At 34.0% G+C, this 23,204-nt stretch overlaps 3 protein-coding genes across 3 annotated transcripts; 2 read left to right on the forward strand and 1 right to left on the reverse strand.

The window, feature by feature from the left end:
- The first annotated feature begins 485 nt into the window (after nucleotides 1-485).
- On the forward strand, nucleotides 486-1,793 carry LOC143914143 (lysosomal acid phosphatase-like). The gene has a single exon (XM_077434234.1). The coding sequence runs from the start codon at nucleotides 486-488 to the stop codon at nucleotides 1,791-1,793; it is 1,308 nt and encodes a 435-aa protein (XP_077290360.1).
- A 1,051-nt stretch (nucleotides 1,794-2,844) lies between these two features.
- Nucleotides 2,845-4,113, forward strand: LOC143914144 (prostatic acid phosphatase-like). Its single transcript, XM_077434235.1, has one exon. It carries the CDS (start codon nucleotides 2,845-2,847, stop codon nucleotides 4,111-4,113), a length of 1,269 nt encoding a protein of 422 aa, XP_077290361.1.
- A 4,445-nt stretch (nucleotides 4,114-8,558) lies between these two features.
- Nucleotides 8,559-17,518, reverse strand: LOC143914145 (uncharacterized). The gene is made up of 11 exons (XM_077434236.1): nucleotides 17,422-17,518; nucleotides 17,194-17,255; nucleotides 11,592-11,804; nucleotides 11,334-11,516; nucleotides 10,965-11,243; nucleotides 10,734-10,880; nucleotides 10,071-10,169; nucleotides 9,421-9,771; nucleotides 9,219-9,348; nucleotides 9,002-9,139; nucleotides 8,559-8,737 (listed from the first exon to the last, which is right to left on the reverse strand). The coding sequence occupies exons 1-11, from the start codon at nucleotides 17,516-17,518 to the stop codon at nucleotides 8,559-8,561; spliced, it is 1,878 nt and encodes a 625-aa protein (XP_077290362.1).
- Between the last annotated feature and the right edge of the window lie 5,686 nt (nucleotides 17,519-23,204).

A 23,204-nucleotide genomic window follows, 5' to 3' on the forward strand; every position in this document is an offset into this window, starting at 1 on the left:
AGCGTTCCATACTTCGTTGAGTACATTGGTCTTTGTGTAGAATTTAGGAGTTCAATGTCGAAGTTTCACATTCATACGTCATCACTGGCAAAACACACGAAAATTATGTTTTATAGAAAGTGGTTCAAATTATGGTGCAATTCCAGACATGGCAATATTGAATTAGAATTAAAAATCTTTCAAGTGTAGTAACATTTATCAAATATTATAAGGATTGTTTATTTGAACTTATATGCATAATTAATTGTTTTATTATAATAGATCATTCACAAAATTCATTAAGTTGTTGAATTGTTGACTAGCGATAAAGAGAAAAGCAAATGTGTTTAGCACTATGTAGATAAAATTTGATGATTATATGAAATTTATCTATATATACGAAAAGTATATTAGCTTAACGATAAATAATAGGTAGTATAAATTATTGTATTAAATAAATTTTATTTCAGTCTCATCTCGATTCTAATTCATAACGCTGCATTAATATGATTCGTCATATCATTTTTGCAATCGTTCTGTTCGAATTTGGAGGCGTGTACCCATCTCTAATTAAAAAGGAACTGATCCAGATATCCGTCATTACAAGACACGGGCAGAGAACTCCAGAAGCACCATTTCCTAAAGATCCTTGGACCAACTTAGATATTTGGCCAGAAGGATGGATGCAGTTGACCGCAGAAGGAAAAAAGCAAATGAAGATTCTGGGAAAACTTTTAAGAGATCGGTACACTCTCATCTTACCAGTGGAGTACAGATCTGAAGATGTAATGATAAGAAGCTCAGATACAGCCCGCACTCTGGATTCTGCATCAGCGTTGTTATCCGGATTGTATCCGAGTCAATCGGTACCGATTCAAGTATCTCCAAAAAATTGTGATCCTATTTTCTACTCGAATATGGGATGCCCAGCTTTCGACCAAGAGATGGAGATCAGGCTTAACTCACCTGAAGTACTCACAGAAGAGATGAATTACGGGCCTCTATACAAATGGTTGACTTTGAAATTGGGAAAACAAATAAAAAGCCTAAAGGAGATAGAAACTCTATATACCAATTTTGTAATTGAGGAACAGAGGGGGTTGGAGCTTCCGGAATGGGCAGGTTCTGTCTATCCAGAGCCCGCAAGGACACTAGCTGGAGTACAAGTTTCAAATGATGCAATTTCAAATTTTACTACACGAATACGATTTGGTCCAATTCTCAATAACATCTTGAAGCACGCTTTTGAAGCTGAAGTCACAAATTATCAGCGTCTATTCGTCTACAGTGCCCACGACTCCACAATAGCTGGTATTCTTAAAACTTTAGACTGCTACGACGGTGTTCCTCCAGGTTTCGCAGCCGTCCTTATCTTCGAAGTCCACCAAGATATTACTACCCGAGAGAAGGAGTTCAGAATCTTCTACAGAGAGGATTTCAGGTCTGATCTCCAAAAACTGCACTTGCCGGGGTGCGGATATGCTTGTTCGCTGTCCCAAATGGAAAAAAAATTGAAACCGTTTTTAGTGAAGGATCTGAAATCAGAGTGCAAAGTCGGTCCTGATGATTACGATACTGATGGCAATCGAATACATAAATTTGACGACACCGTGATAGATACCAGTGAATACGACAAAGCTGTAACCAATTATAAGATCGGATTGTACATTTTGGCTGCAACCATTGTTGTGTTTGTTATTGGTTATATTTTTACTCTTTTGTCACAATGTGAAAGTAATAAGAAAAAATCTAAATATGCCCTTTTAAAAGGTGATAATTTTAGACTATCCGAAAAAACAGCTAGAATATTTTGAATTAAATTATTTGTAAAACGTCTACTTATCTGTGATTTATTTATTACTTTCAAAATACCCTATGTATAAACATATATGTATATTTAAGAATTAATTTTGAATACTAATCTAAGAAGTTGTAATTTTTTCTTAAATTAATAAACATTATAAGCATTTTGAATACCTCTAGACCAGTGGCGGCTCGTCTATATGGGCTGCGGGGCTACAGACCTCCCACTATAGTACATATGAAAATTCACATTAAAAACATTTTTTGACTAGTTTTCCAACTACCGCAATCTCGTTGTTCGTATACATGTATGTAATTCAATATAAGTAGATATAATAAATTATTATTTGAAAACACAAATTCTCAAATATTCTAGATTTTTTTTAAATCGCATATTAATTCACAAGATGAAGATTTGAGAGGAGAGGAAAGAGTAGAAAGGGGGGGGGGTGTTAATATATGTGCACATAATACATAAATTTTGGTTAAAATTTGTAGATGATTATATTGAATTGTAACAAATATGTACAGAATAAAGTATATAAATTTACATCACAATTGTTTAATATTTTTGAATCCAATTTCAATAAATATGAAGCAACCCATTAGATTTTTAAATTCACCTCTGGTTTTTTACCTTAGTGTTGTATAGCAAATATAAATATACTGTCAGATTTAATTAAGTTAGTATTTAAATTTAAAAAAAAAATTGTAGTGCATAAATTTAAAATCTCGAGAAATAAATTCAGAATACTTTAAAACCAAAATGTACTTAAAAATGAAATAAATAGAAAATGTTGTAATTTAAAGTTATTACACGGATAAATGAAATGAACAATGCTTATGTATGTATGTAGATTATTTAAAATAAATATAAGATAATGAACATATTGAGAATTGAAAACAAATAAATGTGCTAACAGTTTGTTATAAAATGTTTACGTTTATCTATATCGGTATAGTAAATAAAAGCGATGATAAATATTGTTATAAATTATTATATTCCATAAATTTGATTGCAGTCGAATTTTAGGAACCTCACAGCACTTTCCCTATAAATAAATGTCTCGTTTTATAATATTCTTTATTCTTATATTTGGAAATGGAATTGTGGAGACCGTTCTAGTGGAGCAAGAGCTGGTGCAAGTTTTAATTGTGACAGGAAATGGACAAAGGACACCGGCTGGACCATTTCCAAAGGATCCTTGGACGACGCTGAAAACATGGCCTGAAGGATGGAAGAAATTGACAGCAAATGGATCAGAACAAATGAAGACGCTAGGAGAATATCTAAGAAATCGCTACACTCTTCTGCTTCCTACTCAATACAAAACTAAAGATGGCCTAATAAGAAGTTCAGACACTTCTTATACCTTGGATTCTGCTTCAGCATTAATGTCGGGATTATATCCAAATCAGACCGTCCCAGTTCAAGTGTCTCCCATGGATTGCGACACCATTTTCTATCCCAACAAAAACTGCCCAGCTTTCTATCACGAGATGGATATCGTATCCAAGTTATCAGAGACACTTCTCGAAGAAGAAAATTATGCACCTCTTTATGCATGGTTGACTTTGAAGTTGGACAAAGAAATAAGGAGTTTGAGTAAGATATATGAACTGTACACCAACTTGGTACTTGAAGAGCAGAGGGGATTGAAACATCCAGAATGGGCAGAAGCTGTATATCCAGAGCCAGCAAGGAGTCTAGCTGGGAAGTATGTATCGATATCTGCTATTTCCAAATCGTCCAGACGTCTTAGTTTCGGTCCAATGCTTAATGATATTCTGAAGCATAGTTCTGAAGCTGGAACTAATACATCACGCCGTCTGTTCATCTACAGTGCTGATGACACCACCATAGCTGGTCTTTTGAAGACATTAAAATGCTACGACGGTTTCCCACCAGGCTTTGCAGCTGCTCTTCTTTTCGAAGTGTACAAAGACAGTTTTACTCAGAAGATGGAAATAAGATTATACTACAAAAACGAGTCGAGATCTGATCTTCAGAAACTGTACGTTCCAGAGTGTGGATACTCATGCACCCTGACCCAATTGGGTCACATTTTAACACCATACTTGCCCAAGAATTTGCAATTGGAGTGTGAAAATATTGTTGAGTTACGAAAGCGATTTGATATTTCCAGGATGGAAGTATTGACAGAAAAGGATCGTGCTTTTTTAGCATTGGTTTTTACGTCAGGTGTTGTGGTTTTTGGTATTTTATCATTATTCTCTATAATATTTGCATCGTGTTATTTTGGAAGGTCTGAGAATAGGGAACAAGAAAATATTACCACAAATCGGAAGCTAATGTATGAGTTGCTATAGACAATCTACTTACCTGAATAAATTTTACTTTTTCTTGTGTCATGTCTTACTTGACCTTTGCTCATGATCGAAATAAATATGTATGAACGTACAAACAATTTCGATGATGAAACAAAGAGTGGATATCTGCAATGTCTATATGAACAATATTTTAAAAATGCAAATATATTTATACAAATAATTAGCGAATTGAACCATAGAAAAGCCTTGTAAAGTTTGAACTAGTATGTAAATACGATTGGTATTAAATAAATACGCATACTATTTCTAAAATTTATTTTACATGTAAGGGTAAAACATTAAAGCTGATTTTTCATATTCAACATAAAAATAACAGTCTTTTATATTTACAATAACAATTCCAATACGTGAATCGAGGTTGTATCTTCTTTTGGTACGTGTGATCGATACAAATAATTTGGATTTATATTTTTGTATGTACAAAAGTCAATTTTTGTCCACTCGGGCTGCTTTCACATATATTATACATACATTTTTCCATGTGAAAACAACCCAAGTTGAAAAATTCTTAAACTAAACCATTAGAGTGCCCAACTGTCCCACTTTGTAACATTTTGAACATTTCGAATATGTAATTTGGGCACTCGTTAGGTTACTCTAAACATGTAAAACATTAAGTCACATGTATTATTTAAAGTGGGTGTCCAAATTGATTATTAATTACAAAATAATTCTGTAAACTTAATATAACCGGGCAGTGGTCGCCAAAACTTTTTTAAATACACTGTTTTCATTCAATTTTCTTAGGCGATTTGACCGAAAAGCGATTGTCAACTTCGCACGAGTGCACTTACGATTTTTCTGAAATATCTATTTTTACTTTTGTTTATAGTAGAAAGCTTAATTTTTAACGAAACTTAAGAATTCACACTTTGAGCAATTTTTTTTATTCGCACGACTCTTATGTATGTATGTGTGTTAACTTTTTAGAGTGAAAATTAAATTTTCATAAAGTGAGCTACTGGTGCAATATTTGCGAAAAACTCTAGAGCAGTTCCTAATGTAAATATAGAATATATATAATAATGAAAAAAATCAGTCAAAATAGTGGACGGGGATCCAGAGATCAGATATATTTCACATAAACGTGACATAAATCGAAATGTAAATTATTTCACATTTACCCCGTTTTAAATTTTCTAATTTTAATAAAACTAAAAAAAAATTGACTTGGTTCCAAAAAGAATTTTTTATAATTTGCATATACATATATACATAGTTATTAAAGACCTTGTTTGAATAAGTGTATGGGCAGTAAATTGTCCGTGTAAGTTTATCAAAGGTTTTAGGCGAATACGTATTTGATACCTGGCGATCTGTCAGTACATAAATTGACAGATCGCCAGATAGACAGACATGATACTAGTGATGACAGACTTGATACAAGAAGGTACCACGATCGGATGAACATGGTTAGCAGAGCCCCAGAAATCAATTATGAAACTGCAAAATATCTTAAAGCTGCTCATGATAACATTTCTGGTGAAAGACTATAAACTGATCAAGACCCCTACCCCATGCACGTAGAGTATGCTTTGATGATTGCATTCAGATGTCAATCGGTGAAATTATACTGAGCAACAATAAAATCATTACTAAATTTGACCCATTGAATTCGAATTCGAAATTTATTTATCGGGTATTCTAGTCTAGAGGCATATTTTTAGTATAGAGGAAAAATATTTTTAGTAGCCATTATTTTATGAAATATTTATTAATGTTTGAAGAATACATAAAAAAATCAAAATTCAAAAAGTTACAGGCTGATGAAGTGAGGGGTCTCAAAAAAATGGCGCGCCCTGGTTGTCACGATTGCAACCCTCCTAGTAATTTGATATAAAAAAAAAACAAATTAAATCTTAATTCAAGCAAATGCTGCAATTGCCCAAACTATGGAAAAGTTAAACACTAACTAAAAAAATCGGAAAAGTCAAAAAAACTGGTAAAAAATGTCTTTTTATTTCAGACAGCCCCTATTTTGCGAAAAAAATTTTTTGACTTTTAAAATTCGCTAGATAATTGATTATAAGTATTTTAAAGCAATAAAAACTACAAAAAATAGAAAAAAACATGTGACTATTCTTTTCCGTACTCACTTTTTGCTTTGCAATATTAGATTTTGAATTAAAAACTGCAAAAGCCAAAAATCTGTAAAAATTGCCCTTTTTTATTTATTTAAACGCTCATATTTCTCAAATGAGAGCAAGCTAACAAAAATCATTATCATATTCGAATTAAATAGGTAAAACTTCTTAATGATTTATTACTTTCCACTCTGGTATTTTTATTTGTTGCTCCGTTTTATTAAACCTAAAATTAAAAAAAAATCTACATAATTATTAAGATTGAATTTATACAATCTATGTATTTTAGAACCAAATCCTAGATATTGTATATTAATTGTTTTGAGTGAGCGAACAATTTTAGTCTAATTTTAGTTTGGATTGGGACTTTTGGTTATGTTGTCCAAGATGGCTACCCCACAAATGTGGTCTTATTGTCGGTGATACTAAAATTTGGCACAGAGTGATAATTATATCGTGCGAACTAATAATACTCAAAAATTTTGGCATTTCCAACGAAACTAGCACACACAGATGCATTCAATGTATATATATTTTACAACTATGAATACATTTAATTTAACGTAACGTATCCATTTTGAAAGTCAGTGCATTTTGGCGCCATTCGCCTATAAATGTGTATGAAGCACGCGGCTACAAATCATTACTTCTAGTATGTAATAATATAATACATTTTTTAACATTTAAAAAGTTAACATTAATTTTATACAGTTCAATAAAAATGTTACTTTTATAAGGAAAAATATATATGTAGGTATAGTCAAAAGGTGTTTTTTTTTTTTTGCAATAGATATATAAATATAATAGATGCACTTAAAAACATATCCACAATAGTAGACCTTTAGTAATAGTAGTTAAAATTTGAATTTCGTTAAAAATTTAAGTCTTTAAAAATTATATAACATTATTAATATGTGTAGAGAAAGAGATTTCAGAAAGGAGAGGAGATTACAATTTAAAAATAATTATAAATTTGTGCCAAAGTCTATTTGGCAATTAAAATGAACGACTACAATATAAGTCCTCCCATTGGTCGACTCTGATATACCGAAATGAATCGACCAATGAGAGAGCCGAATTCTAACTTTAGCTCAATCCGACCGCGTTTATTATAAAAATAATAAGATTTATATGGTTTAATGATCAACCGTATCACTTATTGCTATAATTTGTATAATAGAATAATATCTTCGATAAAAAATACCACTAATTTTTATTTTCTCGTTAGTTTTTTTTTTATTTTAAATGTACATTTAATAATAAAATGTCTGAATGATAAATTGTTAAAAATAACCTTTTTGTCACTCTAAATGAATACTATCTGGTCGTCTTAAAATTTACTATAGTTAATTTTGTACAACACACATTTAACCCTTCGGCGTGAATTAATTATTTTTATTTACTTTTTACATTGTATTTTATTTTTATATGAAGAAATTTCAACTGGAACTACGTAATTACGATAATACATTATTTGGTATTTTATTTTGAACACATCAGTTAGTTTCAATATATTTATTTTTATCATATCAAAAGTTTCATAATATATCGCTTAAATGTCACAAAATCATAATGATATTGCCTCATTGATTTTCATTGATTATCTCATTGACTTTAGAAGTGTAGCAGTATAGATTTTTAGTCAGGTATCAAGCTCTTCATTAGGCAGTAGATTAGGTATATTAAGATTTTTCAATCTATTGACTACCAATTATTTTTAATAAAAATCACACTTTATTATATTTCGTTTGTTATTTCAAAATAAATTTGACTTTGTTTATATCGATTTAAAATTAGAGCTGATTTGTGGACATTTGAAATTTTCCCTTAGTACGAAGGTCATTTATTGAAAGTAGAATTTATTAAATATATCAGGATTATAGGAACGTACAGAAGATCTTTAGATACATTCCAAATATACTAATCTTCCTTGAAACAGAAAGATCCTTTTTCGAAAAGCCAGGTGTACCCACGTATTTTTGTTTCTATGATCCAATTCCTTCCAAGTCTTTCCAATTTTCGGCTTTAAAACTCTTGTGTGCTTTTTTAAGGTCTTATACGTGTCCCATGAATTAAAATTTTACTATCCCTATGTAATTATGGAAAAAAAACTCCAATTACTGAGAACGAGCTCTACATATTATATTGATAGAAAAGTGCTCTGGTGATAATTATTGTGTGAAAATCTTTGATTGGCAATGTCATTAATGCTATTAGCAATGTGTCGAAAATGAAACATTTAATTTACATCTCTTAGGCTCATGAGGGTTTTTCAAGGCACGCCGAAGGGTAGGGAAATTTAATTCTAAACATCGAGTGATCTAAAGTGGGTTTTGCGTGTCAGCGATCAGCGGCGAACAATAGGGGAATCGCTGCTGCAGGAAGTGCTAGCATCAATCCTCGCAAAGACCACCTGGCGCAAAGAAGCCAGCGAGCTGTCAACGACAATGACAGGCCGGCAGCTCTAAACGACAGGGACAAAGCAGACAATCCGCAGCACCAAGGCTCGTCCACGAGAGCTGAAGAAAAAATACGAATGAATCAACAAATTTATTGAATCTATTTTGGGGTCTTAGCGATAAAATGATAGTTCTTATTCAATCGATAAATATAAACAGATGGAGAATTGGACTCAAAGTACTGTCTGATTGGTGACGCGTGCTTCACCAAGTAAAACTAGTAATGGGATCCGGACTCAACAAGCGAGTCCATCTTAGCTGTCACTATCACTCTATCGCAATCGACTTGGATTCTGTTTTAAACTTATGAAATCATTTGCTTACTCGATTGAACAAGTTCCCAAACTGCGTCACAACCCGCCCAAGCTGCAGCCATGACAGGTGGCAGTTGTCGATCAGCTTTTGCAGCGCGCCACATTGACAATGCTAGCAAGAGGCAAGCATGCCACATCAATCCAACAGCTGCAAAATTCAATCAATCTAATTATAATGGCTTTGCTATTCTTTTAGTATCAGGTCACATAGTTGTATGTACACTGACCGACTACTAGACGTCGACGACCGTGAGCCAGGAGCATGCTGAGGGTACAAGCGACCAGCGCTCGTAGCAAAGCAACACCGACCAAAGCTCTCCACGGTTGTCCAGCTCCAGACACGCATACCACGTACCACTAAAACACAGAATCATGTGTAATCCACGTGTGACTATGGAATCAATAGTATAAAGTAGTTTTCCAACTGACCTGCATAAGATGCGCGTAGAGAAAACCCTGTTCAAGGCCTATGAAGAAGGCGAGGGGTGCTACCAGCCTAAAGCGTGGCTCCGATAAGGCGCTGATGGTGGCTCTCCAGGGTGCAGGTCCCGGTTTCAAACCAGTATATGGTAGAGCCAAAGAACATATAGCAGCCAAAATACAACAAGAGCTCAACCATAAAGCGAGAGCAGTTCCAGCTCCAGCGCTCTCCTGATCTAGGCTGCGATCTATTGCCATCTCTTGACCTGGGCATGCTCGAGCTCCACACCAGCTTTCGCGCCACACTTCCAACTCTTCTTCAGATTCAGTAGGGGACCAAACTTCAGAGCTTAAATTCACCTATTGACATTATATAAATGGTATTTAATAATATTTCATATATGTCAAATAAAAGCCAACAACGAACAAGTATAACAACAGCTGGGGTAGGTGTTGTAGCTTGGTGCAAATTAAATGAGAATTTGTATTTTTAAAATTGCACCAAATTACATTGTGGAAATTGCAGTATTCTTATTGACCTGCCAGACCTAATCTTAGTTGAACACATACATACATACATATGTAGTAAATCAGACTAAAGCGAATGCCTACAAGATGTAATTAATTTTTTGTTGATCTTTAAGGTAGCGTACAACTACCGCATTGGTATCCCTGTACGCTATTCTTTCAGCAATAAACGTAGGACTTGATAGCTGAGTCTGTTTACCATATGCTGATAACATTAGAATCCATTCAATCTAAAGCAATAATTTCTGTGCAAGATGCTACATTGAATATAAGGGCCAATACGTGTTGGTTGTAAATACAATAAAATATTAGCAATCAATCAAATGTGAGTGAAATACCAGCTACCTTAGATTATTAATTGACAATTAACGATAACAAATATAATAAATAATAACAAATTTAAAGGTAATACTACAATATATGTACATATGTTATTGAAATATCAAAATAAATATAACGGAAGTGCAAAGTCTGCAAATGGTAATGGGTTGGATCGATACACAGCATAGATAGTAGTTATATTAAAAACTAAGAGAAGAAAATTTTTGAAGAATAATAAAATAAATACTAAGGCAAAGTTTTATGCCTTATTTAAAAACACATTAATAAGAAAGAAACAACGAAACATTTATTAAGCACACACAGGCAGTAAAAACAAAGAGTTGATAGAGGAAGTTAATAAGTTTCCGATGGAACGACATAAATTGTACAGCAATCACATTTTTTTTTTTTTATTTTAACGGAAAAATGAAAGAAAAGAACAAAAATACACAACACAAAAAATAATTTCTCACTTGTGAAATATTGTACTTTACGTTTGGCCACGAAAAAGAACTATCCATCGCAAGACTGCTATTGCCGTGGAGAACCTCGACTTTGCACGGTCCTATAGAAACGTTGCCGTTTTCGTTCAAGCAATTCGTAGTGTTACTAGAGTACTCCTGTACACATCCGAAACAAAACAAAAAAAATTCAATCAACGTAAGACGTGTATTTGGAGTATAAAATATGCACCCGGGACGTACCGGCTGATAGAGGTGTCCGTTCGCGTGATCCGACGATGCTGGCAGAAGAGGTAGCAACAAGGCTGCCAGCAGAAGACCAAGATCTCTGGCACCCCTGGAAGCCCTGGCCATCCTGCGGAGTAGAGCTCGTCTAGCTGGTACTGCCAATACACAATTGTTTCCATTTTCGGTGTTCCTGAATCCACCATCAGCTAGGCTGGTCAAAAGTGCACCATGAGACAAAGCTAGGGAACTCCACACGCTACCCACTCCTATATACGCAGGCACCAAGATGTATACCTGAAATTAGTTATTAAAACCAGTTATAAGCCAGTTATTCAAACAGCTTGGGTTGCAACAGTGTGTAACTTCAGACAGCTTGGGATGTACCTTGGGATAGATATGAGCTGCGAAGAAAACGGCTAACAAGAAATAAGTGGTAGGCATCAAGCGTCGAATTGTAGCTAGGTGTAGTAGGGCCGGAGCAGCGAGAGCTGCCAGAGCAGAAGCTGCATGCAGACCAGCTAGAAGTGGCACTCCTGGACCCCAAATTCCGTGAGCACCTTGTAGCACCTACAACATAAAATCATGAATATTCTGAGGATGTTTTTTTTACCAATAATTGGTGGGATCCCAATTTTGATATACCTGAAGTGGTAGAAAAGCGGCTGCAGCAAATGCTCGGGCACAACAAGCAGCTGCTGCAGCTCTCACGGTGGCAGCAGTAGGAGTCACCATTTCTTCACCTACTCCAGTTGTCCCTGTCCTCACCAACCGTCTCACCGATGCTGCTCCTACAGATGACGTACAAGATTCACGACGACGACCTCCAGCCAGCATACCCTGAACTGATGATACTCCCTAAAATTTAAAACAATTACCTATATATTTATGTTTAGTCAAGTTTTACTGGCGACATCAAATCTCGGGTACACAAAAGCCCACAATAGAAATAATCGGCATAACTTTGATGGCAGTTATTAAAAAGATAACACATATGTAGATAATTCTCGCCCCATAACGTAATTTTTTACGTATGTTTCACTTAACTTATAACTTAACCTTAACTGTCAACCTTATTTTGCTTTCTTGCTTCGTAGGACCATTAGATAGTTAAAGCATCGTAGTGAACCATTTTTTGTGAGTTAAAGCATCCTGTCCGCCTAAGTCTGGTTATTAGCATGGACCGGCAGACAAGATGTTCAACGGCTAAAAAATGGTTCACTATTGTCAAATTCTATTTCCAACCATTTTTTTTTGCTCTCCTGCTTTCTCGGACAATGGAGAGGGCTATTGTTATTTTATAGCGGAAATTTCCACCTCCACTTCCAATTAACCCTTTTAAACGAAAAAAAAAATAGTGTGGCCAGAACACTATCCCAATAAACATCTTTCAATAGAAAATACTCAATATAAAATAGTATTAACAGTGGGAAAAAATCCCAAGTGAAAATACGTACTTTTGACTTTTGATTTGAACTGGACGATTACTTAGAGATATGAAAGCTGAAAAGTATGTACTACAAATGAAAGATAAAATACCCGACTATAGATTTCAATATTCATTTTGAACAGGAAATTGGCAAATTTTGAGACATCGACCGAACAACACGAAGATATAGAAAAATCGCGCGATTTAAAAAACTCATATATCTCTGAATCTCGAGCGAATCAACATTTTTTATTACCAGATTCGTATTTACTGGGTATAGATCTATTAGAAAAATCATATCTCGTCTCTCAACCAAAAAAAGTCGTCATTTGTCGAACAGTGTTTTTGGTTATATGTAAATAGACTTACGCATTGGCTTGGTGCTCGTCAAATAACAATAGACCTCTTCATTACCGTACAAAGGGAGCAAAAAAACATGGCTGATAATACTAATTGACAATAGTGAACCATTTTTGAGCAAAAAGCATTTCCCCAACGCCGATCATTGGTTATAACTTATAGCTATAACTTACTATAACTGACATAATATATAATTTCGAAAAATACTTTGTATGTAACTATGTAAGGTTTGGGTGGGAACATCGAAAACAAATCAAAGTTTCTATGACGATGATATCGATATTGTTGAATGCTATTTTTTTCGATTCAAATAAATTTGATAAAAAACACAAATGAATGCTTACTATTAGGTTAGCCATGTTTAAGCTGTTTATATTTCAAATACCGAGTAAAACCACTAGTAACTTATAAGTAGAGGCCGGATAGCCAAGGGGCCGCGTATTGTTCAAATGTTGTAAATGCATTGTTAAAGGTTTGCCGAACCTTTTTTTACAAAGGATTTACAACAATGGATCAATGAGCGGCCCCTTGGCTATCCGGCCTCTACTTATAAGTAGAGGTAGGATAGTCACAGCGCTATCCATTGTTCGGCAAACCTTTAACAATGCATTTACAACCTTTGAACAATACACGGCCCCCTCAGGCTCCGGTGACTACTTATAAGCTATGGTTCTGGAGTTTATTTCGACATTATTGCATGAAGGGAATCTAGCAAGTAGCCCTCTGTGAATTAGTTCGAGCCTTTAAACTCATCAATTTTGAGTTCTTAATGATAGAGAGATATACTTTTTCATTATTAAAATTAGTGTGTGCAATCCTAGAAGAAAATATTTGTTAAATCTGACAGCTGATTGTGACTAATATAATTAGTTTCTAAGCATCACACTACACCTAAATTAAACAGAACATGTGATGTGCAATTAGCTGATAATTTGAGCTGAAGCTGACGACTTATTTATTCGCTAGTTTACAATATTGATACTTCCAATTATTCACCATGCTCATTAAGAAAGATAGAAAGCGAGATACATACATATGTATATAAACCAGATAGAAATTGAAATACGTACATATGTATATGCATGTATGTACATATTTGTACAATTATACAATCAGGGTTAAATTTAGGATATTCAAGTCTGAGCAATCAAATCACATCAATCATGAATGAATAGAGACTAACACAACAACAACAACAACAACAACAACAACAGCGACGAAGAGGAAAACTGTATTTAATTAAAAGGAAAATCGATGGGAGGGAGAGAAACCTTAGACGATCCACTCCCCCAAATTAATTATGAATCAGTATTCCCTCTTCTCCTTCGATATAATTATTTATTTGACTGGAAAAATACCACCCCCGCATTTATATACAAACGTGGTACAAACTCGTGTTTTATATATCCACTTATATAATACATCGTGTAAAGATCAAATTACTCGGCGCTTCTCAGGCTGTGAAAATTAACTTTATGGGTTCTGATCGATTCCAAAACCCATATATGTATTATATATACGTCTTAAGATGGAATAGTTTGAAATACCAAATTTGGTGATATCGAAAGCTGGATTTGCAAATTTGATAAACAAATAAACATTTGCATTGTATATATTATATTTATTTATATTTGGACTACTGTTGCATTACAGGAATCCGTAATGCGCCACAATGGTCAAAAATATAACAGAGAAAATACACACACACACACACACACACATATATATACAGAAAAAAACATAACCAGCAGCATGAACTAGTGGTTAGCATGTCTTTCTATGGTCAGTGTGGTTGTGAGTTCGAGTCACACTGGTCGCTGCTATAATTTCCTGAGTCTTAATCTGTTTAGCACACTCGTCGCTTTGGAGGAATCTGTTAGGCGAGTGTGCATGATTAATTAATTGATGTACTAAAAATAAAAATAAAAATAAAATATTTATACATAAAAAGCAATAGCAGCATAAGTTCAAATAATAATAAAAGTAATCATAAAATATATAATAATGGTAAAATATAATGAGAAAAATTGGGAATGTCTTGCATCAATAGTCAAGTAGACTTAGGCGTTGGCTTGGTGCTCGTTAAATAACAATAGACGTCTCCATTACCGTACAAAGCAAGAGAGCAAAAAAACATGCCTGACAATAGTGAACCATTTTTATTATTACAAGGCTTTTATTAGTTTCACTTGCACAACGTTGAATAACGTTGTACAAGTGAGCACTCAACGTTGTACTCAACGTATAACATTGAGTGTTCCCTTTCTTAAGCTCTTCCGATCGCTTTGAAACTTTGCCAGTTTGCGAGGTTTGGCCCCCGATAGAGATTTCAATTGTTTCCGCTTACTCGATAGTGGAATATAATCGTTATAAACATGTTTAAAAATTCAAAATATCTTGAGACGATGACAGCTTTCGACTACGTTCGGGTGATTGCCCATGCATGTTTGACTTTCCGCCCCCTATTCGTTTTGTCAGATTTTAATTGTTTAAACGCCTATAACTTTATCTTCTTGACAGTATATCTTATGAAATTTGCATTATATGCTCTCATCATCTCTCATATATATTTTTACTTCACTAATAGTTTGTACATAAAGCACCGTCCGAACGCTGCACTTTAATTATACATAAGACGATCAATTTTCATAGGAATACTATCTCATGATTAGTCACCGGAGCCTGAGGGGGGCGTGTATTGTTCAAAGGTTGTAAATGCATTGTTAAAGGTTTGCCGAACAATGGATAGCGCTGTGACTATCCTACCTCTACTCATGATACTGTTGCGTAGGGGTGAGTTGAGGATTCAAATGAAAGGCCAAAGTCGCTTCACAGCATTTATTGAATGATTCAGGAGGTCCACGCACAGCCAGCGCTCGTTCCAGAATACCCCCTGTAACAAGTGTACCTCATTTTGAAGGGCAAGTTGCTCACTACAGCTTCCTCGATCCTTTCGTTTATCCATTCTTTAGGCACGTACAGTTTTACAGTCTCACGCTCTCGTCCAGATTCTGTGAACTCTAGCGGGAACTGACTAAGCGCGATCGGCCTAATCCGAGGATCTCCATTATTTGCCCCCGAATGCACTTAGGGTGAAATCACACAGCGGTGCATATGGCACGTGGTTTTTTTTAGATAGTTTTAAACCATATGGAATGCACCGTTATCGATCACTGTCAAGCAAGGATACAATTTAACCGAAAATGGTCCAAAGGGTCGTTTTGGTATAGATCACTGTCAAGCAAAGATAAATACTACCATACAATTTCAACGACATATGTAGGTCGAAATTGTAGTTTTGAGACGACGCGTTTGACCGTGTGCCATGCATGCGTGCCATGAACGTCAGATTTTTACTTTATCTATGTACGTAGTAACAATAGATGAAGTTTTGTGATCATGCGAAAATTCGAACTCAGAATCGATTACTGATCACGTTTTCATGATCTAGAAAAAATGTGTGTGTGTGTGTGTGTGTGTGTGTGTGTGTGTGTGTGTGTTTGTGTGTGTGTGTGTGTGTGTGTGTGCAGTGGCGGACTGGCCATACAAGCGAACATGCCCGATGGCATGTGGGCCCCACTATCTGTTAGAAAATATGGGCCCTCAGTAAAATTAAATAACTTTTTAGCTATTTCACGTGTGTAAAAATTTATAGGATATTGCATTTTGGGACCTAAAGTTTGGGTATTTCAACAAAACAAATATCTTACGATATACAAAAACAACTAATACCTGCTTTAACAGCCCAAGGATCGGTTAACTTTTTTTATTAGGCTCGAAATGTAAGTTTCAACATTTGCGTGGGCCCTTTTGCCGGGCCCATTTCCAACGTCAATATTATGTATATACCAATACCTATGTATCAACTACCTACTGAAATAAAAATGGTAATTAACAAATTTCCGTGAATAATATAAACTGAATTGCTTAAAACAATTTTGATAGGATGATTCATCATCAACCAGCGATTTAAATTTACTTCATACTTTCAAAATAATTTATGGATCTATTTCGCTTTTGCCATTTTTCTTGTACCTAAATTTGTTTCTTCCCATTTTTGAAAAAAAAAAAAATTTTCCCCTTGATTTTTAGCGTGATGGAAAGAAGAATATTTTGTTATATGGGGGGGGGGACAAATTTTTTTAACCCTGGGTGGGCCCCCTTTGACTCCTGGCATGCACTGATTTCAGTCCCAGTCCGCCACTGTGTGTGTGTGTGTGTGTGTGTGTGTCTGTGTGTCTGTGTATTTTTTTTATATGTTTTAATATGTACTATCTAAATAAGAGGTATGTAAAAAACCCACGTGCCACATGCACCGCTGTGTGATTTCGCCCTTAATCGGCGGCTCCTCTTAATCCGTTTTCCCACGTTACAATACCCTAACTTAGACCGTTGAAAATTGTTTTCTTGTACCCGCATAAGATTGTGATGATTAATAAAAATGAAAAAAATATTTACCTCCATATTTATAGGCTGACGAGGACCTGACGACTTCCTAACTTGCATCGTGGTTGCTGCACCTGTGTAAAAAATGACAATTTATTTAACTTTATTTTCGCTTTCTTTCACCTATACACCCATTATTAATCCATAACTTAAGACTACTGTGAGACCGCTCTAAGCAAAATCGGCCTACCCTCCCCTTTACTATCTTGTTAATGCTTTAACATACATGTTTTTGCTTACCAACTGAGTGCCTGGGTGCATTGTAGGTGGGTCTTGCCTGGGGCGGAGGGCTAGGCGACGAGGCCCCAAGCCGCCTCAGCTCCGGCAGGCTGCCCATGATTGGGACTTCGTTTCAGCCCTGACATGGGCGCTGCGCCCCGTCACCCCCTCGCCCCACCACCCCCCCTCCTCTCACGGGACTCCGCCTCAACGCCATCCCCACCTGAAAACACACGTATTAAATTTCAACGTTGATGGATCTGTCCATCTCGTCTGAACAATACCAACTAAGTAACAACCATTGTCGCTAATAGACGACGAGACTTCACCCTTTCATCGGATCTGATTTCTCTCAGTCTTCCGGCGAAATATTATCAATCTGTCGGAGAGAAAATGGGTCGTATTGTGTGCATTATAAATAATTGTTTTTCAGGCGACAAAAATCAATATTTGAGAGACGCGGCACACACGTCTCTAATCCTCATGAATACGTAATAAATATTCTGTTTCCGAACTCGCTCTCCGGAGATTCCCATCTCACAATGAAGTCCTCGGGCTATTTTCCAAGGTAACGCACACAACTGAAATGCCTTGGGGGGAGAATAAAATATGGATGAAGAAATTGCGACGAATGTTTACAAAACAACGCATAAAAGAAAATTCCGTAATATAATAAAAATCTCATATTAACTTGGATAGATATTGATACATATATACATATGTATATACAAACATAAGAAGGAGATATAAAAATAAAATCAATACTATAATTTTACTTAAATATAATTAAATTGCAGAGAATGATGCTGAAACGATATTCAAAAGTATGCAAAAAAATATTAAGATGCAAAAATTGGCGGTCGAAATATAGGTACATATATTAGATTTGCCAACTGGGAAGAAAATAAAGAGGAAATTTTAAAAAATATTTAATTTTCTTAAATAATCACAATAAAGCCTGAGACATTATTAACTAGTTCAAAATTTAACATTGCTTAGATCGTTTAGAACGGCTATCGCCAACTTTTGCACCCCATGGACTATAAATTCAAAATTTAAATCCCGGGGACCTCTTAAATGAATTTTTGAAATAGATATCTACATACATATATATGTACATTTCTAAAATAATGATTAGAAAATAGTGAGCAAAAGCTTGAAAATTGGGCACCCTTAAATACAATAATGAATCTAACCCATATGAAATTGTTGTTGAAAAGTAATTGTTATGAATTATTTACATGGAATACGTTTAACAATCATTGGCGGCTCGTAGCTTAAAATCATAAGTATTTCAACTTTTAAATTATACGAAAAATTCTTAATGGTTTATAAATTAGAAAATTCGGTTATTTTTTTTTTAAATGAGCGACAGTTGAATTTAATACAAATCTTTTTTTTGATAATTCTTGAAATCTCATCACATATTATTTGTTCACTTTGTCATTAGAAAAATATTAACTACTAGGAAGCCTGTTGTATAATATATAACGTGAATACTATTGCACAACACTAATAAATTAAATGTAATCAATAAAAAAATATTGGTTACCTACATCAGATATTAATTTTCGAAATTTCCTTAATATATATTTAAATAACGTGCTAGCTGATTTTCAATAATGCTACGCAATTCAAACGCCCCAAATTTAACTCTATTAGAAAAGCTTATTTAATCACTACAAAATATTTAAAATGCTAAATCAAAAAAAGGAAACATTTTGACAAGAGATAGAGAACCAGAAAAATTTGTCAAAAAAGAAGATATTTTCTTTAGAAAAGAGACCTGTTGAAACGAACTTTCTATGAATATTTTTCATTGTCAGTGAACGTTAGTGGTTTAAAAAAATCAGCATCATATTTGTCTAAATATTTAGCATGTATAGCGAGAATTTAACCAAGTACGATTAGGGAGAGAGAAATGTTATAATAATAGAATCGCCCTTTCGAACACATTTTTTGATTCAATAACAACCTTCTGTTTCCGTGACTACGCAATATAGAATCAAGGTCATCACATATTACTACAGAACTAAAGTCCTTTTCGATAATTAAATATACGTGTTTTATTTTGATTAAGATTTATTTATTTATTTATTAAAGGATATGTATTTTTCTGTCCATGGGAACAATTAAATCAACGTGTAATTTATAGTTTCAACAAAAATATGTAAAATATAAAATTAACGATGTTTATATTAATTATACTTAAATCATTGGTTATTAATATAATTTATTATTCGGCGCCATCAAGAAAAATGTTTTTACATTCATTTAAAAATAATTTTTACATTTCTCAGGTGCCACCCCTGAAAAAAAAGTCGAAGTCGTCGACCGCCATGACACTTTTAAGAACTGTCAAACTACGATGTTAATTGAATAATATGTTACTTAAATGATCAATTTACTTATAAAAATGTATCCCATGTTGTTTATTGTGTATTTTTGAATGTATCGTGCAATTTTGAACGATGCATTTGTCCATCTTGCGAGTAATATAAAGTTTTTATCGGACATACGTCGAGCACCAAGCGTCAAATACGACTGATACTAAAATTATTTAGGATTGTCTGTGGACAACCGTCACTTGACAACAATATAACACCTAAAGCCACTTCTATTAATATCTCTTTCTCTGTATATAATATTAAAATAAAAAAAAATACAATATGAAGAGTACACTTTTTGAAAATGCCAAAAAAAGAAAGTCAAAAAAAAATTGGAAACCACTGAATTAGACGATTAATAATACTGAACAAAAACACTAATTAATTACATGCTTTTATAATTTTTATTTTCATTCCTTCAACTATCGGAAAAACATAATATATTATAAATACATACCAATAATGCAAGTACAGAATGTTGATTAATTGACATGGCAACCAAGTAAACAGATTACATTATCCAGCATACATAGTTTCACGATTCACTTTGTAAATAGTTTTTATCGGGGATGGGGGGGGGGATTAGATAATGTGTGCTCAAGAAGATGATAAAGATCGCACAATACTATTGTGAAGATCTTAAATAAAGTTACAATGAGCTGTAAAATTGATGTCGATTTGAATTACAAAAAAAAAAGTTTTCTTTTTTTACCAATATAATATTAAGAATGATCAAAAGAACAACGCAACGAAAGAAAATATCACACATGAGCGAACTGACACTTCCGGTTGACCGATTTGAGATTTTTATTTTTTTTTCTCTCCATCGATATTATTACCAAGTCAGTTCCAATTGACTGAATCTGTCTTTACTTTCATGCAAAAATATATTTAAAATTATTACATAAATTAAAAATATATGTAAATACGAACTTAACAAACGATGTCAACAATATGACTATATTTATATATAGTGTGCATAATAATGAATACAATATAGAAAATACATATTTATTATATGTAAGTACTTATATATATAGCATGCTAGCGGAATAATTAACCTTGCTTTTGAAATTTAATCAAATTAAACAATAAAAAAGCAAATGGGTGTATTATAGAAGCAATACATTTCCGAATGCTATACGAATTACAAATTTAATTGCAATACAATAATTATGTATACTAAAACGCTATCGATGGGATTTATTGTAATAATTAAAATTACAATGTAATATTTCACACTTGTTATGGTCGGATCGATGCAAGGTTTTCGCAATAATGATTTTAGCGAAATTTACATAAATCAACTGACCCAATGACATAATAGTGAGGATCATCACGCAATTCTAGCCGTACTTTGAATTTCAATAGATCCAGAGATTACTACGCTTATTTCATTTGCTTACATCACAGTTACCTTTCTTTTTTTTGTTCACGGCCCCTGCCACATAAAATGGCAAAGCAAATTAAAAAAATATATCTTATAGGATAAAATATAAATAGGGTAATTCCATTAATTTATCCTATACTTTATTGGGAATGCTGGCTAAATTCAGGGAAACAGAGAATGACTTTTGTATATTTGCACCGACTTTTCCTTTAAATGCTACTGAAATTAATTTTAAATGGTTTCTACGTACCCGATAATTTCCTCTTGCAGATTTTTATTTAGTTCACCTTCAGATTCTTCTAGAAAAGTGGTGGCGAACCTTTTAGAGCCCACATACTCAAAATCTATAATATATCAAGTTTGAAAAGGTGACGCGTCACACATAAAAAAATATTGCTTATTTTAATTCAGCAGTACTCAACCTTTATTAGCCAAAGACCAATATTGAAGTATGAGAGTTTAAACCTCCCCCCTTTCCCTCCACATTTTCTCTCCACTCATTCAATTCTTAAGCAAAATATTTCACATAAAATAAAATCTGATTTAATCGAAGCATTTTAATCCTTCAAAATGCGCCGCAGATGATTTTTTTCATAGCCATTTATTATATTTTTCTTTACCACGCCGATAAATCAATCCTCCTCGATAGTTTTCAAGTAATTTAATAAATATATTTCATGAAAAATTTAGACTACGCCGCAGTCATAAATTTTCTTAAAGAAAACCTATATTTTTTATTAATTATAGAAAAAACCTCACTTTCTAGAGAAATTTTCCCACGTGTCGCATTTGGTTCACCTGTTATAGGTTCGCCACTGACTTTTAAAAGGGAATTGAATTTTGTCTTTTATCTAATTAACCCTTTGAATGCTGACCAACGCCAATCAGCGTTTTTCTGACAAGTCCATGGGCCTGCAAAGCGCCGATAGGCGTTGTATGTATATTGAGCATGTACAAAGTAAACAAGAATACTACCTGCTAAGCCTTTAAAGGTAACATTGAAAAAAATGCATTGAACATGGGTCGTGTAATCCATGTCATTCATTTGTCAACGTTGATAAAGGTATGGAGCAGGACGATTTCACTGAATGTTTGGATAAGTTAAAAGAGTTTCAAGATAATTATAAAGATTCATATGAACTGTGATCTGGCTATAGCTATTTTTTCCATAAATTTGCTGGCACATTTTATCAGCTTGTTCGATTTATGATATTCGTAATGTAACAAATGGTCAGATCTGTTACCCTTTAACCCTTTGAATGCTGATCAACGCCGACCGGCGTTTTTCCAACAAGTCCAAGAGCTTGAAATACGCCGATAGGCGTTGTTTTTTGTAAAAAATTAAACAACAATACTACCCGCTAAGCCTTTCCAGGTAGCATTGAAAAATAATGCATTGAACATGGCTCGTATAATCCGTGTCAATGTTTATAAAGACTGGTTTACACCAGAATTTCTGGATTTATAACCATAGCATAATAGCTCGATGGAAAGGTTTGGAGCAGGACGATTTCACTGAATGTTTAGATAAGTTAAAAGAATTTCAACCTTTTTTTTCAACTTGGGCCATAAATCTGCTGGCAAATTTTATCAGCTTGTTCGGATTATGATAGTCATAATTAGTCACCGGAGCCTGAGGGGCGGGGAATTGTTCAAAGGTCTGAAATTGTTTAATGCATTGTTAAAGGTTTGCCGAACAATGGATAGCACTGTGACTATCCTACCTCTAGTCATAATGTAACAAATGGTCAGATCTGTGAAAAATTCCATGCAGAATTTCTCGATGGAAATCCCTAACTGCCGAGTATTTTAGATTGTGGCTTTGAATTTAGATTGTGAGCATTGTATTTTAACAACAATGAAGAAGATGGAACTAGTTTTGGAAAAATAAATTCATTAATAGCTTTTAATAGCTAACTTTTGTTGGTTTTATATTGTTGCAAGATATATTAAAAAACCTAAGCACACCTTTACAAAACTCGAAATCCTCGACGGTAGTTATCTAGGGTTTGTTTGGATTAGCCACA

This window comes from Arctopsyche grandis, chromosome 7 (genome assembly GCF_051622035.1).
Source record: "Arctopsyche grandis isolate Sample6627 chromosome 7, ASM5162203v2, whole genome shotgun sequence".
NCBI classification, from domain to species: domain Eukaryota; kingdom Metazoa; phylum Arthropoda; class Insecta; order Trichoptera; family Hydropsychidae; genus Arctopsyche; species Arctopsyche grandis.